At 35.0% G+C, this 25,000-nt stretch overlaps 1 protein-coding gene across 1 annotated transcript in view; it reads right to left on the bottom strand.

Annotated features, from left to right (window-relative positions):
• FOXP2 (forkhead box P2) overlaps nucleotides 1–25,000 on the bottom strand; it is a 566,168-nt gene that overhangs the window by 8,747 nt on the left and 532,421 nt on the right. Inside the window, exon 19 of the mRNA XM_049641717.1 lies at nucleotides 24,438–24,601. Coding sequence (XP_049497674.1) covers nucleotides 24,438–24,601 — 164 coding nt within the window. The remainder of the gene's footprint in view (nucleotides 1–24,437; nucleotides 24,602–25,000) is intronic.

Genomic DNA, 25,000 nt, shown 5'->3' with positions numbered 1-25,000 from the left:
AATGTCCCCCAATGTTTCTACTGTATCCAGCTTCTATCAGCTCTAATCTCGCAATTCTCAGTATGGATTGTTCCCTAGGGGTAGGTTAGAGTCTATGGGAAGTGGCCATTATAAGACCATTATTGCACTCTGTGGGGTAAATCATGAAATTATATTGTAGCCAATACAAATAAAAAGCCAAGGAGAGAGTTTGTCATTGATATTTAATGAAACTGACATTACTGTGTGTACGTTTTATGTGTGTAAAAAGTTGTGTTAAATCCAAAGCACGGTACTACTGATGTAAGGGAGCCATTGTAGTTTGCAAGGTATTATTTATTGTCCTGCACAAGATATTATTAAATAAAACTCTCTCAGGAGCCCTGAAATAACTAATGTTATTTGTTAAAGAATAAATTATAAATTAGAAAAGTAGGGCTTCTGATATATGCATATGATGAATCTGCAGATACTTTTTTATGTGATGAATAAACTATTTGGTTCATGTGCATAAAATGTACACCATGGAGGTACTGGAATGATGTATAAGCATGCGCTTGGGTGTGTGTGTGTGTGTGTGTGTGTGTACCTATAAATGATTTCAGGATAGCAAAGTACTGAAATTATAAAAGCTGTTTATGAGGATTATTTCAAAGACAAAACCAATTATTTTGACTAAAAAAATCTACCAACTGAATTCAACAACTACTTTAACTGAAGGTTTCATTGAACTAGACAATAGTTTGAGTAAAATGACTGATAAACCAACTCGTTAGTATGGTATCACATAGGCATGTCCAGAATTTTAAGCATTTATTAAATCTAATGTTAATATTCCCAAAGTACCATCTAAAATATACAAATGAAATCTTCTAATAAGATTACTTGTGAAAGTTCATATTCATTTAATGACTTTTATTAAAAATGACGTTTGGATTTAATAATCACTATAAGTTGAATTTATAATTTTAGATTTTCCAGGTTCAATCTGGGATTCAGAACATTTTAGTAAATGCTAAACTCTAAGTACTGGAAATAATTAGAATAAACTCCTAAGGTTAATATGATAGAATTTTTTCCAATTAGGTCCTCATAAATGACCTATGAATATTCAAAATTTTCAAGCTTAAATAGCTGAATATTTCTAAACAGATACTTAACAGCTGGTAAGATATACATAGATATCTAGCACTGTTTTATGGGATTACACTCAAGTCAATTAATATTATTTTGGGCACCCCATATTTTAGCTAAAGATGTGACCTCATATGTAGTTGGCATGTCCTAATGTTCAGGGCTCTGAGAAGACGTAAGTGGTCTCCCTTCTCTGACTCTGTTTCCTGATTTCCTGCCACACTTTCACTGGCCCCTCAGCTAGAGTGCTGCCATATCAGGGGTATCCAATTCATTTGGGTTTACTTTTCCGGGTTGGATTTTAACTGAATAAGGAACCTGTGGGAAAGACTCAAGTTCTGGATAAAGAGGAATATCAAACAGTATGCATTTTTAAAACACACACACATAGGGATAATTTTTTAAACACGATAGCTATAAAGGTATGTTCTATTGCATTTTTGAAGAATTTTACTATGCAAGGGCTAGTTATTTCATTACATCACTGCCTTGAACAAAAATCTGTCTGAAGTGAGACAAGAGGATGAGACAGGATTAAGCCAAAAACTCTCAGCCATTCTCAACAGGTAGGACTCAACTGACCCTTAAACAACAGCATTTCTGAATAACAACCTTTATTCCAGATGCCAAACATCATTCATGCTCAGCTGGCTACTCCAAATCACTTTATATGCTGACTTAGTCTATGGGCCCTCTTCAAACCTCTGTGTGTACACAGAACCCCAAATTCCATCCTGCTCTGTGTTTTACCCACGCACATCCTGTCTACTCTTTACAGATCAATTTTTATCTACTTCTAAAGACTTTAACTTGACCAGTGTGCACTGATCTCCCACTTAGCCCCTCCAAAGCATTTTTTTTGGTTGATCATTCTGATGCTCGAACATACAGAACCTTTGAAACTTAAAACTGTACCATAATTTTATTCAACGCTCCTATTGCACAGAGTGGGAGTCACTTTCCAAGTGTTACAAGTACAGGTAAAGCCAGGACTAGTATACATGCTGGCCTCTGCAATGTTTCTTGGAATCTTGTTATTCCTGCTATCCCATGTTGCCTTCATCAAGTGCACTGAACTTAATTCTTTCTAGTGGTGGCGGTACCAAGTCTTGCCAACTAGGCCATGAACTTCACAGATCAGGAGAGCAATGGATATAGCAAGCACCTAGTAAATATGTGTTGATTGGATAAATGACGTGCCATCAAGTCACTCAGAGTTTCATTTGCACTAATTCTAGAGATTTTCTTAATGTTTATTATTGAGAGAGAGAGAGAGAGCGCAAGTAGGGGAGGGGAGAGAAAGAGGGAGACAGAGGATCTGAAGCAGGCTCTGAGCTCACAGCAGAGTGCCTGACATAGGGCTCGAACTCGTGAACCACAAGATCATGACCTGAGCTGAAGTTGGACACTTAACTGACTGAGCCACCCAGGTGCCCCTCATTTGCACTAATTCTAAAAAAATTTCAGGGTGCCTGGCTGGCTCAGTTTGTAGAGCATGCAACTCTTGATCTCAGGGTCATGAGTTCAAGCCCCATGTGGGGCATGAAGCCTACTTTAAAGAGAGAGAGAGGGAAAGTTTCTCTCTGGAACTAAGTATACTTAGAATCCTTACCATCCAGAATTAGTTCACAAACAAGGTATGAGACCTGGGAAAGATGTAAATAAAATTTTCCCTTAAGGCTACAGTATTAGACTGCTAACTTACTAAAAATAAACTATAACCAAAGCTAATCATTATTAATACTCAATTTTTAAAATATTTATTGCTACCAGCACAATATCTAAGAAAGAAATTAAAAAGTAACAAGAGAGATTAAGCATCTCAGAGAATAAGATTGTTTGAAAGTTATAGGACCTATGCCTGTAGGTGGGGGGGATCTTTTTCAATAAAAATAAAATTCCATCATGATTATCCCCATTCATATTATATTTCACATTTTTGGATCTCCATGCTTCCATGCTCCATATGACACCTGAAGGGAAATTGAACACAAGGAAACCACATGCCTTTCGTGGGTTGTAGGACAAATAAGACATTAATCTCTTCTGTGGCCATTAGCAACATCTTTCCCTTTTTGTCCCCATTACAGATATTTTCTTTTTAGGAAAAAACGTGGATATTTCTATACTGTTTCTTTTCTTTTTTTTTTTTTTTTTTACGGTTTGTTCATTTATTTTGAGAGAGGGGAGCCTGACGTGGGCCTTGATCCCATGACTGTGAGATTATGACCTGAGCTGAAATCAAGAGTGGGGTGCTTAACCGAATGAGATACCCCAGGTGCCCCCTGTAGTGTTCACTTTTTTAAGGTACCCTGTGTTAACACCACTGTAAGATCATTAATTTTTCTTGGGAAAATACTCCCCTCCACCATAGAAACATTTCTGACAATTCAAATAAAATAATGCTTTTAAAGAAACACCCTCTCTGTTCAGTGCTCACCAATTCTGCCTTCTGTATCCTCTTCTCCAGTGAAAATATTTTATAGGTTCTAATTACTAGGGTGTAATTTAAAATAGTAAATTATATGTACTTGGTATTTTGATTAACTTATAAGTATAGTATAAAGTAATACTGAGTAATTTAGGCACCTCATTTATAACCTTTGGTCACGTAGCAGTGGTTAAGTGGTTAATAATATAGTGGGCTTTAAGGATAAAATGTTTGGGTTTGAATCCTGGCTTCCTTACGTCCTAGCTGTGTGACTGGGAAGTTACTCTGAATGTCCTTTTCTTTACTCATAAAGGAGGAGTAATAAAGTACCCACTTTATACAGTTGTTAGGAGGAGTAAGTGATTTTTTTTTTTTATATATGTGAACCACTTAGAACAGTGCCTGGATCATAAGTGATCAATGAATGTTAGAGACAGTCATGATATAATTACAACCTTAAATACATTTGAGAGAAGATATGTATAAATACATGATCTAATTTTAAACACTGTATGAGTTTAATTAGCTCTAAAAATATTTTAGCCCTTCTCCCAATGTGAGATTTTTATTACTATATCAGAAAAGTCATAAAAGAATGATATATGTCACCCAAATATCAGATGCCAGGCATTAGGGTTATTAAAGTAATCCTAGTAACAGCTGCGCTTCCTTAAAAGTACATTTGAGGTAATAAAGTCAATGGAACAAAATAACATGACATATTAATATAATTATTCCAAAGAATTATTTACTAATAATTTCCTGAACACAGAAACACTAAACCAGAAGCCCAGGTCATATCTTGGATCATTTTTAGATCAACGGAGGAAAGCAAATTTCAGAGTAGAAGGGCCATCACTGAAAAGCCCTGTACACCGACCTCCTACACTTACTCTCCTCCATCATCCATCCCAGGGCTCATCATTAGCTTGCCATTAAAATCATTAACATGTGTGCATTGAATGGTCCAGGCCTGCCTCACATTTGCTGTGCACATTAGGGCTTATGGAGTCTGATAGTGTATGTTTAGCTGAAGAAACCTTACATAGGTTAACTCAAAGTTGACTCAAAAGTGGACATTTTCAGAGATCTAGCAATAAACATACACTTGTTGGGGAATTTTTTTTTTCCTGCCAAAAATTCCTTTGTGCTGTGTTTTGAGCCACGTCCCCTGTGTCTGTAATGACGTAAAGAACATCAATCTCACTCTGACAGTAAGAGCCAATAACATGTAACTATTATCTCTTAGTGCCAATAATTAATTTAACAAAAGTGTATGGAATACTTTCCATATATAAGGCACTGTGGGGGCTTTAAATAGCGATCAAAGAATTTGCAGTCCAATATGGAAGAAATATGTACCCAGATAACTACAAGATTGCCCTCCATAAGTGTACTAAGAGAAGGAGCGATTGAGACAGGAGGAGTTCACAGCTGGGAAAGATGATTTGCCTCTAAGAAGACCTGCAATGTATGTATACTCTTAATGGCATTCTTTTAAGACAATAAAGTAAGAGAAAGTTCAAGTGGACAAAAGAGAGAAATCCTTGACTATCCTGATGATAGTTCTTTCTGGGTTTGAGGATGGTTTCGATATTCATCATGCCATGTTTTCCTTTCACTGATTTGAAATTTATGTGCTGCTTCCTTCAGGGATGGCTTGAGGCATCGTACAGATTAAACTGCAGTCCTTAACAGAGTCTTTAATAATAAGTAAAGTAGAAGCTACTTCAAACAAATAAAATCAGTTGTTTCCAGGAACAAAATAGATGATATGCATTTGAAACATCAAAACATTAGCTTTTTTTTTTTTTTTTAACTTATGGACATAATGAAAGAAAGAATAAAACCAGTGGAGTCACTGATTTTTTTTGTTGTCTGAAAACTTGAATAGGGATAATAAAGAGACGTATTTTTAACATATTTTAAGGCAGGAGTCTACGAAGTCTGGATTGGATGATTTTGCCAGCCATTTATTTAGTTATTGGGCACCTAACACAAGCCAGGCATCTGTATTACTACAGACGTAAGAGTACAAACCTTTGGCACAGGAGGACACAGAAAGAAGGTAATCATGTTTGATAGTCACTGTATCACATTGTTCTTACATATGGAAAGTAATTGTTCTTACATATGTTCTTATATATGGAAAGTACTCCATACACTTTTGTTAAATTAATTATTGGCACTAAGAGATAATAGTTACATGTTATTGGCTCTTACTGTCAGAGTGAGATTGATGTTCTTTACGTCATTACAGACACAGGGGACGTGGCTCACTGTATCACATTGTTATTGTATCTCACTAGTTCTTAACCTGATAAATATGGCATATTTCTGTAGGTGGATTTGGAAACAAGTTCATCTTTGATTTTAAAGCAAATGATCCATTTGGTAAATAGTGGATATTCTTTCAAACAAGAATCCACAAATTCATTGCGAATGGTTTAAAAACTTTTCTTTCCATGAAATAGATTTTTCTTAAAAAGTTTTTTTTATTTTTATTTTTTGAGAGAGAATGAGTGGGGGAAGGGAAGAGAGAGAGGGAGGGAGATAATACCCAGCAGGCTCTGCTCTGTCAGTGCTGTCAGTGCCAAGCCCAACATTGGGCTCGACTAAGCCACCCAGGCGCTCCAAATAGATTTTTTAAATGTTTATTTATTTTTGAGAGAGAGAGAGAGAGACAGAGTGTCAGTGGGGGAGGGGCAGAGAGAGAGGGAGACACAGAATCTGAAGCAGGCTGCAGGCTCTGAGCTGTCAGCAGAGTCGGACTCAGGACTCAAACCCACGAACTACAAGATCATGACCTGAGCCAGTCAGACGCTTAACCAACTGAGTCACCCAGGTGCCCCCAAATAGAAGATTTCAAATTCAGCTATTCTGTGTAGTCCACTACCTCTGATTTTCTACAGAAATGCAGTGATTTATATTTCTAGTTTAAAGAAGATAAACCCACCTCCTAATTTAATATAACTTGCATTTGGGAGAACTAGAATGCTATTTGGAATTTCTCTGGATAAATGGAGAGCAAGTATTTAGTGACTGAGAGATGTAAAGTCTGCTATTACTCTCTGACAGAGAGGTACAAAGTCAGTAAATGAAAGGGAAGTGCTTCTAGATGGATAAAAGTTACTTCTTGTTAAAAGTGAAAAGAATTCAACAGACATTATGTGCAAACCACTGGGCTAGGGGCTGATATGAACAATAGTTCCTGTTTTCATAGTTTCCAATGTAATAGGAGGTACGATGTATACAAAAGTAACTCTGATACCAGGCAGAATGTGATCAGTACCACAGTTGACAAAGTGTTAGGAAAGAGGGGAGGTAAATTCTGGCAATGCAATCAGTGAGTACTTTATGAAAGAGGGAGGTGTCACTTCAGGCAGGCTTTGAAATATGTGAAAATGTTCATAATGCAGAAACGAGGGAAAGGACCTTCTGAGTGGAAATGGGGAAAATGGATAATCTTAAATGTGTTGTGGGAAACCTGAGAGTGTGCAGAGGCCATGGAGAAAGGAGGGTTAGTAATAAAGAAATATGTTAGAAAGCAGAGCAAGGTCAGATGGTGAAGGGCCCTTGAGTTGCATTTTATGGAGTTTAAAATTTATTCTCTGCCAGCTGAAGGGCTATTGATGGTTTCTGAGCCCGGCAGCGAAAAGATAGAAGAGTTTTGGAGGATTAACTTGCAAAGCTTACACTGACTGTAGGACACTGGAGGGAGGATTCCCAGTTAGGAGACCACTAAAACAGTGTAACAGGTAATGATGGTTAGGACTAAGGTGGAGGGATTAGGAACAGTGGAGAGCAGTGAAAAATTTAGGCTATAGGCCACGGAGTAAAACGGTTTTGCATCCATTGATCCTAAATTTATGTGTATATGAAATAGTTCCCTCCTATGCTCTACCATGGAGCTAGAAGGACCTACATCTATGTCCAAAATTCTAAGTGGTTGGGGCACCTGGGTGGCTCAATCAGTTAAGTATCTGACTTTGGCTCAGGTCATGATCTCATGGTTCGTGAGTTCGAGCCCTACATCGGGTTCTGCTCTGTCAGTGTGGAGCCTGTTTGGAATTCTCTCTCCCCAGTCTCTCTCTGCCCCTCCCCAGCGTGTGTGCATGCTCTATCTCAAGTTTAAAAGAAGATTCTAGAAGTTAAAAGAGGAGATGACTGTCCATAACTCATATACAATTTTGATGAATCTTTATATTTTCTGTTTTAATTGCTCAAGGAAGAGAAGTAGATCCCAGAAAGTGGGAGATATTAGAAACTGGAAGATAAGAAGATATTGAAAATGAATCTCTATAGTCGTCTTTGTGATTAAGAGAGCAGTCAGTAGCAGAAATGATCAAAAAAACTCATAAAGGCTATTGATACTCGATATTTAGATATTTTATATATTTTTAATCCTTACTTTGTGTTCTTATGTCACTTTATATATTTTTTAATGTTTGTTTGTTTATTTATTTATTTAGAGAGAAAGAGAGCACAAGTGGGAAAAGGACAAAAAGAGAAAGACACAGAATGTGAAGCAGGCTCCAGGCTCTGAGCTGTCAATGCAGAGCCTGACATGGGGCTCGAATTCATGAACCGTGAGATCATAACCACAGCCAAAGTTGCATGCTTAACAGACTAAGCCAACCAGACACCCCTTCTTATGTTATTTTAAAGACTTAATAAAAATAAAAAAAAAACTTCTTCACAGTGAAGGAAACAATCAACAAAACTAAAAGGCAATCTTTGGAATGGGAGAAGATATTTGCAAATAACATATCTGATAAAAGGTTAGTGTCCAAAATATATAAAGAACTTACAAACCCTCAACACCCAAAAAATGAATAATCCAATTTAAAAATGGGCAGAAGACATGAATAGACATTTTTCCAAAGAAGACATCCAGATAACCAAGAGACACATGAAAAGATGCTCAACATCACTGATCATCAGGGAAATAAAATCAAAACTACAATGAGATATCACCCTCACACCTATCAGAATGGCTAAAATTAAGAACACAAGAAAAAACAGGTGTTTGCGAGGATGTGTAGAAAAGGGAACCCTCTTGCTGTCTTGGTGGGAGAGCAAACTGGTGTGGCCAGTCTCAAAAATAGTATGGAGGTTCCTCAAAAAGTTAAAAATAGAACTATCCTAAGATTCAGCAATTGCACTACTAGGTATTTACCCAAAGGACACAAAAATACAGATTTGAAAGGATACATGCACCCCAATGTTTATAGCAGCATTATCAACAATAGCCAAATTATGGAAACAGCCCAAGTATGCATCAACTGATGAATGGATAAAGAAGAAGTGGTATATATGTACAGTGGAATATCACTCAGCCATCAAAAAGAATGAAATCTTGCCATTTGCAAGGACATGGATGGAACTAGAGAGAATTATGCTAAGTGAAGTAAGTCAGTCAAAGACAAATACCATATGATTTAATTTGTATGTGGAATTTAAGAAACAAATGACCAGAGGGGGGAAAAAAAGAGAGACAAACCAAGAAACCAACACTCTTAACTACAGAGAACAAACAGGGTTACCAGAGGGCAAGTGGGTGGGGGGGAAGGGTGAAATAGGGGTTGGGGATTAAGGAGGACACTTGTGATCAGTACCGGGAATTGTATGGAAGTGCTGAATCACTATACACCTGAGACTAATATTACACCGTATGTTAACTAATTTGAATTTAAACAAAAACTTTAAAAACGTATTTTAAAACTGAATAGCGAAGGAAAAGTGCGTAAAGTGTGGTGACTTTCTCAAGTCCAAAAACTCTACTATTTCTAGAGATGAGTAACAAAAAAAGAAAAGAGGTAAGCCTTTTTAAAAGTAGGTAACATATACCCATGAGGGTCTTGTTAAGAAACTCCAAATAATTGGTGATTTTTAAAAATGCCCCCACCCTATCATCAGCTTGGAGGCTAACGAACTCTAAGATAGGGCTCCCTCTGTCCAATCCCATCCCACAGGCATTCTCCTCTAGGCTGGTTGCCACACCAAGGCAAAGGAATTATTGCCCATTCTCTGAATGATAGTCACCTTTGCTTGTAATCCTTAAATCCTTTGCACCTATCTTCTCTTACCTCATCTCTGCTTAATATTAGGTTGAGAAATTTGATTGGTATTTTTGTAAGCAAAATCCATCAAATAGAAATAATTTCATAAAGTTCACCCTAAAAATTTACTTCATGTGAAGCCTAACTCAAAGCTACAGCTCCCACAAAGCCTTTTCTGATTCTCTGTGTGCCTACACTTAGTTCTTTGAATTTACAATCAGGCTGGTAACTGTCTTCATTCTTTTACTTGGTCTCTCTCACTATCTATGCAGATATCCATTGCTCTACCAGAGTTTTACCTCTTTGTAGGTATAGACCATCTGCCACTTTCCAGCACAGTGCGTTGCATATAATAATTGCTCATTAAATGTTTATTCAATCAAATGAATGAAACTTATTTCTGTGATGTTCAACCTGCCAAACCTCTAGTAGAAGGAAATGCCAAGTAGCAGTTGATTTTTACACTCCAGTTTCTCTCTCACTTTTACAGACCACTCTCAATAATAGTATATACCAAAGCACAAACAGAGGCCTAGCTACATTAATAGACTGATTCATTGCCTAAAGAAATGTGTTGGTTCTTTGGTTATGAAATTTATAAGCACTCAAGGCACCATGAAAGGCAGAAGAAATGTTAATTTTTGCCCATATCCTAAAGCAAAGAGTCAAATTACAATGGGGGGGGGGTTATCTTTTCAGATTGTGGTCACATAATATATTCCTTAGAGGAATATAAATTGTCTTCATTTTCTTCTTATTCAAGACTAAGTAAAAGATCCAATACACTCGTCCTAGTTTTGTTTGTTTGTTTGTTTTTAAGATTAAGAAAGTACTATGAATAAAGTTCTCTTTAACTGAGATGTTCCAAATATATTTAAGTCAACAGATGTTAGATTGTAGAATCACAACAGTGTGTCCTTATTTAACAGTTATCAAATGTAACAATTAAAATATTTATATGTCATTTTTTATGAGAAACTCAGTGGCACAATGTAAATTTGTTTGAGGCTTTCAGAAATACAATATTTACTAACACCATGAAGCTAATGATAAAATTTTAAGTCTCTCTCTTTTTTTATTTTTTAGGACTAGAGATATGGTAGTATTTGATAAATTGTTGGTCATTCAATCAAGAAATTAGGAATTTTCAAGGTTGATCTAAAACCAGGTTAATTGATCATGTAAAGAATGTGCTAGTTATTTATTGACAGCATGTATCATTATTTTCTATGTATACTTTTTAGTTTATTTATTTATTTATTTATTTTATTCTCAAGTTAGTTAACATATAATGTAGTCTTGACTTCAGAAGTAGAACCCAGTGATTCATCACTTACATATAACACCCAGTGTCCATCCTAAGGGGACACTTATTGGGAAAATTTTAAGTCTTAAGTATTATGGTATATGCACAAATGCTTTGTAAAAATTACAATTAATAGCTCATATCTACAATATGGGTAATTTTAGGAAATGTACAGTTACTTTTATCACACATTTGTAAGTCAGAACTAAAGGTAATGCTAGATTAAAATTGTTTTTGTGTTTTAATGATTAGGAGATATCTTTGTACCTTTTCTTTAGATAATCCTAGTTATTTCAGAAAAATTATAATATATTTCATACAGTGTACCTACTTAAAAGAATAATAAACATTTTATATGAAGAGGTATAATACATCTTTTAAAAATCCAGTAAGAATATTTTTAACCTTTCCCCTGTCGTAGCACACCTGAAGGATAAAACATGCTTCTATCAGTAACTATGAATCATTACTACAAAAAAAATGTTACTCCTGGGAGAATACTCAAAAAACTATTCTCAGAAATAGTATTAGGGCCCTAATGCTTCAATTCTACTGTGGATATTGATTATATTTGACCCAATATAGCAATATTTATCCAGTAAAATTAACATATTTACAGTACTTTGAGAAACATACTGTATATCCTGAAATATGTATAGTCCTTAAACCATGCATTACTTCTATTCAATTTATTTAGTTTGGATACCTTTAACTTGCATGGTATATACACTGGTTAACTCCAACAGAAAATATTTATAGTCATACAAATTCTTTACCTCTTTTTTATCATTATGTCCTAATTGTTGATTAACAACATTAAAAAATACCAGAGTATAATGAGTATTGCTATAGGCTAATATGCTGTCCATTGATTTGTATAGGTTTTCACTATTTCACCAAAAAAATCAAAATTTTTCTTTTCTTTTTTCTTTTCTTTTCCCTTCCCTTCTTCTTCTTCTTCTTCTTCTTTTCTTCTTCTTCTTCTTCTTCTTCTTCTTCTTCGAGAGAGAGAGAGAGAGGGAGAGCACGCAGCACAAGCTGGCAGAGGGAGTGGGAGAGAAAGAATCTTAGGCAGGCTCCATGCCCGGTGCAGAGCCTGATACGGGGTTCAAGCTCAGAATGGTAAGATCACAACCTGAGCCAAAATCAAGAGCTGGACGCTCAACCACCGAGATGCCCAGGTGCCCCCAAATCAAAATATTTCTAATTAAAAGGAAATACCTGAATAAGATGGGATTTTCTTTTAACTATTTATAATGTCTATATTTAGTTCTTGGCACAGAACTGTAGAATGAATAATGATAACTACTAGTATGTAAGCATTATAAAAAAATAAAATTATAAGATTAGCACTTTATTTGTTTTTGTTTTTGTTTTTGTTTTTAATATAATATATTATATTAATATATAATTTTTGTTTTCGTTTTTAATATAATATATTATATTAATATATAATATTATAATATGTTATATTATATATATAATTATATATAATATATATTATATATATAATATATATAAAAATATATAATTATATATAATTATATATAAAATATATAATTATATATAATTATATATTATATATATTATATATTATACATATTATATATAATATAATAATATAATAAAAGGTGAAATTTATTGTCAAATTGGTTTCCATACAACGCCCAGTGCTTAAGATTAGCACTTTAACTATCAATTTTATATATGCTTGAAAAAAATTTGATTCAATTAGTTCAAATTTTCTAATTGTGCAATCTTTATGCTTACTACATAAATATCATTGCTTTAACGATGTACAATGAATTCTAAAATATAAGCACAGGATCCTTTATTAAGACACAAAGATTTAGCTTCATGACACTCAATTTTTAGTTTTGTTTGTTACTTTTGAGTAGCTAACTTCTATCAACTGGTATCTTAGAAGATTCAATCACATCAAATAATTTTTTAAAAGTCTTTTTTTCTCCCAAAGAAGAAGTTTTAGACGAAAACTAGTGAGATAATTGATGTACATTTAGAAAGCATATGAAAAATGGAGATTGTGGAAATTCAATTTTACTCATTTCCTTCTAGTATAAATACAAGGAAATGATATAATTATATTTGGAATTTAAGGGTAGATTTATAAAATTTGCAAGTTTAGTTATCTCCATTTGTATAAAGTCAGGTTGAAATGAGAAACAATTCCTGTTTCTTAAACACTTGTAACTTTTAGAGTAATATTTTGTTTAGGAAGTATTTTAGTTTAACATATCAAAGAAATAAGGTAATGAATGAAACTAAAGTTTTAAAAGGAAAAGTTTGATTTTAAAAGAAAAAAAATTCCGTTGTACTTTTATTGATTTACTTTGAGAGGGAGAGCAAGTGGGGCAGGGGCACAGGGAGAGAGGCAAGAGAGAGAATCCCAAGAAGGCTCTGCACTGTCAGCTCACAGCCCCGATGTGGGGCTTGAACCCACAAACCATGAGATCATGACCTGAGCCGAAATCAAGAGTTGGATATTTAACCGACTGAGCCACCCAGGTGCTCTTCATAGTATTTTTTTAAAATGAGAGATGATCTTAGCCTAATGTGAGTAATTAAACAACTAAAGTTACCTACACTGACATTAAGAAACTGTTTGCTTAATTTTACTTAAGATTTTATTCTTTTGATATAATAATCCTCCTTCTGCCAAAATACAGATTTTATTTCCTAAATTAAACACACGGCAGAGAAATAATTCTCTGTTTTACAAAAGTCAATAAGAAGGCCATATATTAAAGCCACTAGACATGAAAAATTAGCTATAAATTTATTAAAGAAATTACAAAACAGATACTTACTAGTATAGTTAAATTTTTTCCAGTTTATTATTTTTCAAGATTTTCTCTTCTGTAAATTAAAATAACATTTACCACAAATTTTTTACTGTTTTCTGAATTATCTTTGTTTTGATTTGAATGAGTCTGCACATAGCTACCATTAGAACAGTACTTGGAACTACTACTCAAGTTATTACCCCATTTCAAAAGATAAAAATTCTGCTTATCTCTTGATGAAAATAAAAATATTCCTCCTCCCAGAAATGTGCAACCAGGAAGAGCAAGACAGAACAACTGGAGTGAACAAGTGATTCCTCTTTCCATGTATACCTTGTATCACTTGTTTCATTCAGAATATAATTAGAAAATGCTCTGCTAAATTTCCTACACCTTTTTTGCGTTGGCTAAAAATAAACTGACAAATGAATTTTAATTTTTCATCTTAAGGTCAGAATACAACTTTAATCCTAATATAGTTAATAAATCTTATATCTCCTTTAATCTGTCATCTAAAAATCACAGCCATTTATTTGATTGAAAGGAATATTGTTTCCAGATAACTGTAATAAAAATTTCTTTTCTAAGATACACTGCCAGTCTCAAGGATGGAGTTTATAATTCTATCCTACATCCCAATGGATCTGACCCCAAGATGGAGATCTAAAGTTCCATTTAAAGTCAATAGAAGTTCTAAGAAATATAACAAAAAGGTGGACCAAGGTTAATAAAACATAATTTTATAAATTGTACGCATATATATGTGTATCAAAATTTCTCTAAGATTTCTTGCCCTTACCTTCAGCATTATACTGAAATTTATTCAAATTTATGCAACATTGTTTAAAGGACCTGGATTTTACATGATTTGAAGGCTTGCTCCCAAATGATTTCAGATAGTTTTGCTGCAGTGCTCTTAAAAAAAAATAACAACAAAATTCATTATGATTTATCATTCTATTTGATTTATAAAAGTAATAGATATGACCCAAACAGCTGCAATAAAATGAAAATACAATTGTAATTACTTTGATCCTTGATGAGTATGAGCAGATTTTGCCCAATCTCAGAATTAAAACTAGTTGCATGTTGAGATATAATTGGTACTATTCAATTTTGTGTCTCATAAATGGAAACGTTCAACCAACATGTAGCTGTGGATCTAGGATCTTTATATTTCTGATCTGTAGGCCAGTGAAATAAAAGAAAATCTAAATTAAATCTTGACACTCAGCCATTAAGGGGGCTTTGCTGCTGCTCCGGAACTCCTTTGAACTATTCATCCAAGAAATGTGTTTGCCTTGTTTCTTGGAGTAAGTTTCAATCAAAAATGTCAGGATGGGTATAAAGGTACACAAAATGTATATCCCTGTTCCTAATTCCCTCTTTGATAACTTGGCTTCTGGCTCCTTGAAGACTTTGCCCTCAAAGTCCTATAACTGGGCCCTACGGCTGTGGCTAGCCCCCCACCCCCAATGTGGCTCACCCATTTTCTGGACTGTGGTCTATTTCCCTTTGCCACATTGCCTGATGGGATGTTGTCCATCCACTGCTGGCTCTTGATGAAGCTCTCTCCTGGATATCTTTACAGAGATTGCTGTCCACCAGGATTACATATGGTTCATGTCATTAGGTCTGTCTAATCTGTGAGACTGGCCGCTCTGCTGAAACTATTTCTCTGCTCAAATTAAATTGTAGTGTTGGCTCAGTGTTCAGTTTTCTCCTGAACTACGCTAAGTTATGCTCTATTAGTTCCAAACACAAGATTGAAATAGGGAATAAAGCCAATAGTTACCTCTTATTCTAAATCTAATACATTATGTCCTTTTTTAACCTGCAAATTAACAAAAGGAATCTTATTTTTAACGTTCATTTATTTATTTTTGAGAGACAGATGGACAGAGAGATAGAATGAGAGAGAGAGAATAGATGAAGGAGGGACAGAGAGAGATGGAGAGAGAGTATTCCAAGCTCTGTTCTGACAGCATGGAGCCTGATGTGGGGCTCAACCTCATGAACTGTGAGATCCTGACCTGAGCTGAAGTCAAAAGTCGGAAGCCTAATGGACTGAGCCACCCAGGTACCCCAGCGAAGGGATCTTATATTTAATGTTGCAAATGCAAATTTTTATAGAGTAAGGTAACACTGCATGAGTATACATTGAATGAATACTGTTACTTCTGACTTTTAAATGTTTTGATGATGTTACTCCATTTTCAGTCTTCAAAGATTATGTTGAATGAACAAAAGAACATTAGTTTCCACTAGTTATATTAAACTATTTGATCATCTGTTGCTTACATGAATTATTTAATTCTATTCTAATGATAGAAACTGCTTACGGAATAGAGAAACCCAGTAAAAAGTTTTATACTGTAGTTTTTGGTGTCAAAATATTCAAGTATATTGTGACATTCATGTTAATGATCAATTTTAAATTCTGATAAACTATTTAAAATACATATAATTGTAACATATATTAAAATATAATTTTTCATCATGGAAAGTAATTTCACATTAAGTAATATTCTGAAATGATAGCTGACTTCATGTAATAAATACCTATGGTCATAAAATTCCTATAGTTGCCAAATATACATCCACTTTCCAAACCCCATGTCAAAAGCTGAAGTTAAAACACCATACAGGTATATTAAAATCTTCATTTCACCCTGGTAGTAGAAGTAGGAAGAAATTAATACAGCATAGCAATATTCCTTTTCTAACAATGCAGTCAATGACATTTTGACCCTTAGAGAAAAGAAATTTCTAAGGTTCAACCCGTGTTAGTGCAAATGAAGATGTTCCTTCTAACAAGGTATCTTCTTTAGATATGAAATAAAATCAGTAAGCTACAGTACTGTCAGCTAAAAGTTTTCCGACACACTTTGCCTAAATGGTGGGGATTCAAGCCATGGATGTCAGATATCATCTGTATAGTTCTATAAAAATCCTTCAAAACCCTATAGGAACCCACAAATTCCCACAATTGGCACGGTAGGGAGACAACACCTTTTAGCTGAAGGCTCTGTACCTCTGGGAGGATCTTTTTATTAAGAGGAACTAGAATGAGTTGTAAGTGCCACATATGGGGACTGGAATAATGTAAAAAAGAACAGCAGCCACTGAGCCACACTTGTAGCACTTAAAAAAAAAAAAAAGATGAGATGATAAAGAGCTGGCATAATCATAAGTTCTGTACAATCACTTTGGAAAGAGATCTCAAAGCTAACTAGCAAAGTTAATGAAAAGTTTAGAGATTAAATAAAAATGGAATTAACTCAGAATGAGAATTATGAGGCCCAGAAATGCTAGGACCAAAATATAAATAAATAAATAAATAAATAAATAAATCAAAATAAAAATTAAAGGTGACTGAAAAGTTGTGAATTAGAAAATCTGCAAAAACGTATGTAAAGCAAAAAAAAAAAAAAAAAAAAAGAAAGAAAGAAAAAGGGAAAAAAGCTTTTATGTTTAGAGCTTCAAAATGCTCTTTTTTTTGTTTTGTTTTTTGTTTTTTTTGTTTTTTCAAAATGCCTCTTAATGATCCAAAATATCAGCAAAATAGCGCGGGCTTAACCAGCATGAAAACAATGAGAGAGAGCATTCTACTTGCTCAACTTGTCAGTCACTTTCAACTGCTTTCCTCTGAAATACAGAGCCACTTTAATTGTAAATGCTTTTGTCCACAGAGAGATCTAAGGTCTGTAGGGATTTTACATAAAATGTCACCAACTGAAGGTGTAGGGTCTGCAAATTCTGCATGTACCTACAAAGTGCAATTTAAATTTTAAGGCAGCCAAGGAGCAGAGAAGGAAGCAAGGCAATATTATATACGCGAATATCTTTATTATGTTCTATGACAAGTCACGATTTATATTAGATTTTCAATACTGTTTTACAAAATGGGAGTCCGGAGGTCCTTTTTAGTGCTCTTTGGTTGCAAAATATAATTGCCAAGAGAGGCTGAAGTTTATCATTGGAATGATACAACCACTGAGGTTCTCAAGAAGCAGAAGATGCTGTAAAGAGGACTGGGACACACATTGTATAGAAAGTTCTGGGGCATGTAGAATACGTGTTCAACATGTTAATCAAAAAGATTAATGTGATCCCTGTTGCAGTCCTGAAATACTACTATATGACTCCTTTTATGTGATGCCTCAGCCTTTGATTTCATTACTCTAAAGTTTTGGCTTCTAAGGACAACAGATTTATTTTCTAGTCTTATATGAACCATATTAACATTCTGATTCTATATGGAAGATCATTAACTCTCAAACTTCAAATATTTGCTTTAATAAGAGGGAGAAAATAATAATCACCTGCAACTAATGTAGAATATTATTAGCGAGTAGAACTTTGAAATGACACAGAGGCTGAAAGGATTCAGGAATGACATGTAAGAAATGATCTGAAAACTCAACAGTAGGAGACTCTAATAATCAGAAAGGGGAACGACATGACAATGGAAGGCTTTGTGAGTAAAGGCCTCAATACAAAACCAGTCTAGGAAGAACATTGATTTTGATCTCTAGAAACAAAATTTGAAAATACAAAAATAGGAATCTCACTTAACATGTTTCAAAAGAGAAAAAAAAAAAAGCAAAGATGAACCAACTTATTGAGAGCAAGGAGAAACAACTGATTAGTAAAAAAAAAAAAAAAAAAAAAAAAAAAGAACCAAGTTGAACTAAATATGGTAGGTATATCAATAAACTTATCTTTTTGCTTCAGGTTTAAAAGGAGACAGGAAATGGACTGATTCTACCAGTACAAGTTCACCTTCCAACTCTGCTCCAAATGTTTTCTTATCTTTTCGTTCAGTTATGTTTAACTTGTGGGAGAAGGGAGTAAGTTCAAATTATTTCCGCTTGAACACAGCATCAATCCTCTGTAAGTAGTCTTTTTAAGAGGCAAACATTGATATAAAACAAGTATCTAACTTAATTTTATCCATATTCTGTAGAACTCTGAGAAGTCAGTAAGCAGGAAATATTGGCATGAGGTACATAAGGGAAGAGTATTCTAAAATAATAATGATACACAGCTCAGACTTAGGGGAGGTATTCTTATTTCTTTTAATTTTTTTAAATGTTTATTTTTGAGAGACAGAGACAGAGCATGAGCAGGGGAGGGGCAGAGAGAGAGGGAGACAGAGAATCTGAAGCAGGCTCCAGGCTCTAAGATGTCAGGACAGAGCCCGACGTGGGGCTTGAACTCATGAACCGAATTGTAGGATCATGATCTGAGCTGAAGTTGGAAGCTTAACCAACTGAGCCAACCAGGAGCCCCAGGGGAAGTATTCTTTTTTTTTTTTTAATTTTTTTTAACGTTTTATTTATTTTTGAGACAGGGAGAGACAGAGCATGAACAGGGGAGGGTCAGAGAGAGGGAGACACAGAATCTGAAACAGGCTCCAGGCTCTGAGCTGTCAGCACAGAGCCCGACGCAGGGCCCGAACTCACGGACCGCGAGATCATGACCTGAGCCAAAGTCGGCCGCTTAACCAACTGAGTCACCCAGCCGCCCTAGGGAAGTATTCTTTACATTTGTTCAGACCATGATGACTCTATAACTCTTTAACAACAGTATAAAATACATATTTTAAAATCTATTTGGCTGAAAAGAGTCAAATCAAGTTTAAAAAAACTTATTATGTAGAATCTATATTATTCTACCTAGCTTTAACCTTTCTTCCTTTTTCTAAAATCCCCTTGAACATTCGATCTGATTAATAATGCATTAATTTCAGTACTTTTTTTTTTCTTTTTTAATTCACCTTCAACAAGATAAATAAAATTTAACAAGATCTGAGAGGACAATCACGAATGAGGTGAAGGGGGCTGCTACTTACTATTCTGATAAATTTGAACAGTTATAAAATACATATAAACTAAATAATTAAAATTCAAAATAAAACTTCACGAACTTACTCTACCAATATTTAGAAAGATCTGTGAGTTCCCTCATAAAGACGAACACTGTATTTAGTCATCTCTTCTTTCTAAAAATCCCTTGTTTTCCCTTTGTCTTCAGGGTTCAGAGAGAATCCTGGCTTTTCCTCTTGTAGGGATTACATTGTGAAGTCAAACCATTTCACATAAACTCATCTTCCATGTGATTCTTCGTAATAGTCATCACACAGTTACCAAGTGCTTACTTGGTATGAGTTAGCATGTCGGAGGTTTCATATTGTACGATACATCCAAAACATAGTATCTGTCCTTCAGCTGGGGCTATCTGCAAAGTGAGCACGCAGTAGGCTTGTGCACACATTCACACACAGGCTTTGTTAGTACCAGTAAATGGTATGTGGAGTAAGCTCTTCCAAAGTGTGGAGCAAAGTGTGCGTCATGATAGCACCGTTACTCAGGAAAGCTTCCTAGAAAAATAGGACTAGGCTCCTAAGAAAAGGCAGAATTTAGGTTAAGGGGAAGGAGATGAAGAGCCAAAAAAGGAAAAGGCAGAAAGGCAAGTAGTGAATGCAAAATGAATGCACTAGTTTGGCAAAAGCCTTCATTCAGGGCATTCTAAGAGTAAAACTTGGAGTGAAGAGAAAGTGTTAAATATGGAGCATCAAATTGCAGAATATGGATCACAATTTGACATCTCCCGTTCTCCTAAAATAATTTATAAGAAGCACTAATCTGTAGCTATTCCAATCTTCTAAAATTTCAAAACATCTCTACCAATCCCAGGAGAATACTTCAATATTCTACTATGTTACCATTTGGATTTTGATTATACCATTTTGGAGTTGAATAAAAAGACTAAACAAACAAACAAAAGAGGCTCAGTTTCTTGAATCAAAGGACACTTAGGCTCTTGTATTCAACAAGTAAAATACTGAACACATCGTTTTCCCTCTTGAGCCTGTCCTCTTACAACTTCTAGTTTTCTTTGTGAGCTTCCAAAGTTGCTATGACTTTTCCTAATTTTCCTCTTTGTCCCCAACATTCAGTGGGTTGTCTTATCTGGTCTTTTTTCTCATAATACTTCTTGTATTGATTCCTTGCTCGACACTCTGAGGCTTGTACGTAAGTCAGGTACTAGCTACCACAAGAATTAATCTTCTGCTCTCAGTCTCTCCCAACTCCAGAATATCCTACCAGGTATGAGTTTCGTTTAGCACACTTCCAGATTACTCTTCCTAAAGCACATCTCTGACAGTGTGAAACTCAAGCTCATGACATTAAGAGGCTCCATACAGCCTAAAAAAAACCACCACAGCTTGATATTTAAGACACTCAATAGTCTACTAACCACCACTTCATACATTCTAAATTCTGTTTTCCTTTTTGTATTCTAAATTCCTGTCAAACCTATTAGTCAATGTTTTCTAGGCATATATCATGAGTTCCTATTCTGGGTTGGTATTATTCATCTGGATTGTTCATTATCTATAACCTCAAATAACATCTTTTTTTTTTTTTTTTCTCAAAAATCCCTTATCCTGCTGATTCTGAGTAACCTGCTCACTACCATAAACTTCTGTGTCATATTGTTTCCTTTTGTGGATGGGCTTACTTCATGAATTATAAGAAGGGGTGAGAGGAAAAGGAAAGGGATGGTCAAGGAAACTAAACACACATTTATGGACTACCTTAAAAATGCATTAAAATGTGAAATATCTTAATAGCATATTTAGTTTCACTTAGAGTAACAATGAGGTATTACAAGATGTAATATAAGCTAGTAACTATGTGAGGGACATGGGGAGGAATTATTATCTTCCAGGCACTCATTTCATTTGAAAGAATCCTATGAGGTACGTATTATTATTAGTTACCTCATTTTCAGCTGAGAAAACTGAGGAAAGAAATGAATTCTACTCAGCTATTAGGTGCTAAATCTGGGGTTGGAACACCTACGATATGTCACTAGAGCCCATATACCAAAAGCAGCAGGCCTTTCTACTTCTCATTCCCAATTGCATCAGTAGAACTACTCCCTTCCAAAATAACAACAAGTACCATGGCTTTATTTCAGGGCACAGAAATATTCAACTTAAATATTCTTTAACAATTCTTTCACTTCTGTTTAATTTACAAAGTACTTGGAAGTGCATTTAATTATATGTAGCCAAATTTTGATTGTGAGAATCCGATAATATTTTTCCTTTGCCCCATAGCGTACATAAAATGCTTAGCATTCTTTAAGTACGAGCATATTCAAACTCTAAAAAGATGAAGATACAGAATGCTGAAGTGACATGCCATCAATAATATTTGACGTCCAATACACAAAAAGTTAATGATAGAAGAAACAGATTCGAAGAATGAATGACAAGTCAATATTTTGCAAGATAATTAAAAACTTGATTGTAATTTATATAAATTAGGAAAAGATCAGATTTGGTCTTCCTCGGATTTTTTTTTTCCTGAAATCTACTTCCAACAGGCAAGGGAAGCTTTCCTTATACCTCTCTATGGAAAACACACCTAAGTTATTTTTCCACATGCACTAATTCATATTGGCAGAAAGCATACAATAAATTGACTATGAACATTTTAGCTTTATATACCTATAGTGGCAGTACATCAGGCACTAAATCCATAATTTTTATATATTATTTTATACATCCTATGTTTTTGCTGAAATATTTCACAATTAAGTTCAACTAAATAACAAAATGAAGAGTCTGAAATAGCAACTGCCAAAAGAAAAAAATACAACTAACCCAGCAATGCCATAGCTCAGCCCAATGACTATTTCAGGTTATAAAATAAAATGTTTAACAAACTATTGACTGAATCATTAATGTTTATTTCAATATTCTTATCACTGGACGCTCACACTTAAGAAAACACTTCTTTACGCACCCTTTCCATATGGTACACGACCACCAGTATCCGCTGCATATTAACACAGGGAGTTATATCAGCAGCAGCTTAAACACTTTCATTATGAACGTCTTTCATTTCTCTGAAATAGGTCTTTTTTAAAAAGGGGAAAACAGGATCTAACTCTTGTTTGCTCTTTAAAGTTTTATTGTTTTAGCATTTTATACAGAGAGCGAGCACCAGCATACTCAGGAGAACTGCTGAAAGTAAAAGGCCTCAAGCTACCCACTGCCTGGCTGATAGGATAAAGCAGAGGTATAAAAACTTTTGTCTGATTGCTCACTTTCCTTGTTTTAGAGTATTCCTGCTCTCAAGAGCATATATTCATGTTCTTTCTACTTCGAGTTTTATTACTTCTTTTGTATTATTTAATACATCTAAAGACACTTCCAAAAGACAAATTTTTCCATTTTGAGAGAGTAATGGTTCGGAACCTGATAAAACACATTAATGTTCACAGTGTGTTTTGCGCAAAGGTGATAGGGTAAAAGTGCTAGAAAGCAATTAAGCTCATGATCTTAAAGACATTAATATGTCAAATAGAAGAAGATGTTTAAAAAGTCAACAAAAATAATATCCTAGGAAAGGTCAAATGGATATAGGCGTGTATAAAGACCACATTTCTCATTCGGGTCTTTGACTAGACATTTAATGCAGAGATGGGGGGAAAATATAAAAATGAGAGAAAGTACTAGTCTTACCTCAATAACCTGAAATTTAGAAGTATATGATGTTTAAATTTTTTTTTCAACGTTTTTTATTTATTTTTGGGACAGAGAGAGACAGAGCATGAACGGGGGAGGGGCAGAGAGAGAGGGAGACACAGAATCGGAAACAGGCTCCAGGCTCCGAGCCATCAGCCCAGAGCCTGACGCGGGGCTCGAACTCACGGACCGCGAGATGGTGACCTGGCTGAAGTCGGACGCTCAACCGACTGCGCCACCCAGGCGCCCCTAGAAGTATATGATGTTTAACTCCAGGAAGTATGGACCTAAGTGTTGGTTCATCCTAACAACTGCGTGGTGTATACACTTTATTATTCAGATTATAATTTTTCCCCCGAATGCTAAGTTCTACCAAGGTCAATACTTTTTAGTAAACAAGAAACTGATATGCTTGGCCTACTGAATAAGGCCAGGCATTTTTTAAAGTGTCATACACATTTCTGAAATCCACAAAACATCAATTTTTAATACATCTACTCTCTCAGCTCCATTAAAAAGATGGTAGGGGAAAGATTTTAGAGTAATTAATGATATAGTTAGCTGCTAAATATTAATAGGAATCGTAGTCTTGCATAAAATATAACATATAAACCTTGCCAATACAGACGCACCAGTAATTAAAGTTGAATATGTAATTACACTGATTTATAAGACAGGCAAAAAGTTACACTTTACTAGCTTCTATGTAAACTGTGGCTAACAGTTAAACTTTGCATTTTACGGTTTATAAAAACGGGCAATATCTTGACTACAGTTCATAAATGGTTTAGAGACCTGTAATAGTAGTAAAAATTACGACAACTTATTCCATCATGAATATTTTTATTGCCCCATACAAACCAAACTGTGATAATGACCCATAAGATGTAGACTCATCTTAGACCCTGCTGTACCCCCAAGAGAATGCTCCTAGTGCTAAGAATTTGTAGAGGACTGCTAGTATAATAATTATGGGACATTGGAGAGAATCTAAAAGATGCATTAAGACTGATTTCAATACACTTTTTCGTATCATGAACACGGGGCAATTGAACTCTACTTAAAACTGTATTTTGTACTCATATGCCATCACTAACTTCAGAAGACTACTGAATCCTAGAAGCATATGCGTACAGGCCCTTCCCGTCGCGGGGTCTGCTAACGCACTTACATGTGCGGCTGCGGTGAGCAGCCTGGACTGCTGTTCCCATTGCTGTCGATGTGATCCAGGGAGCCATTGAGGTCTTCATGGACGGCCTGCAGCAGGCCACTGGATGCATTATTGATCAGTCCCGGGTTACTAAGCAAAGGCAAACTGCTCTCTGCCAAGGCAGCCTAGTGAAACGAAGAAGGTGTAATACAACTTTGGAACTGCCCTTTAATTTTTTTTTTTTAACATGTATCTTCTTTTAATGGGTTCAGATCCCAACGAGGAGGTTTTAGAAGCATTTAAATAAAATGCATGGGAAGGACAAAGACTCCCAAGCGGCCACTTGTGGCAGAGATATCAAGCAAATTAAGTGTGATGCGAAAATGTAAACAGAAGCTCACCCAGCAAACTTTTTCACTCATGTTTCAGCCTTCCACATAATGAAATGCTATATTCCTACATGTTGTGAAAAACCCCAACATATAAGCAGTTGCTCTGCTTTTTAAAAATGACCAGGACTTAGCTCAAAATAAAGAAGTCCTGACATTTGCCTCCTCTGCATAAAAATTATATATTATAATTAA

The sequence above is a fragment of the Panthera uncia genome, chromosome A2, assembly GCF_023721935.1.
Source record: "Panthera uncia isolate 11264 chromosome A2, Puncia_PCG_1.0, whole genome shotgun sequence".
Lineage (NCBI taxonomy): Eukaryota > Metazoa > Chordata > Mammalia > Carnivora > Felidae > Panthera > Panthera uncia.
This window is presented reverse-complemented; position numbering and strand designations above follow the sequence as displayed.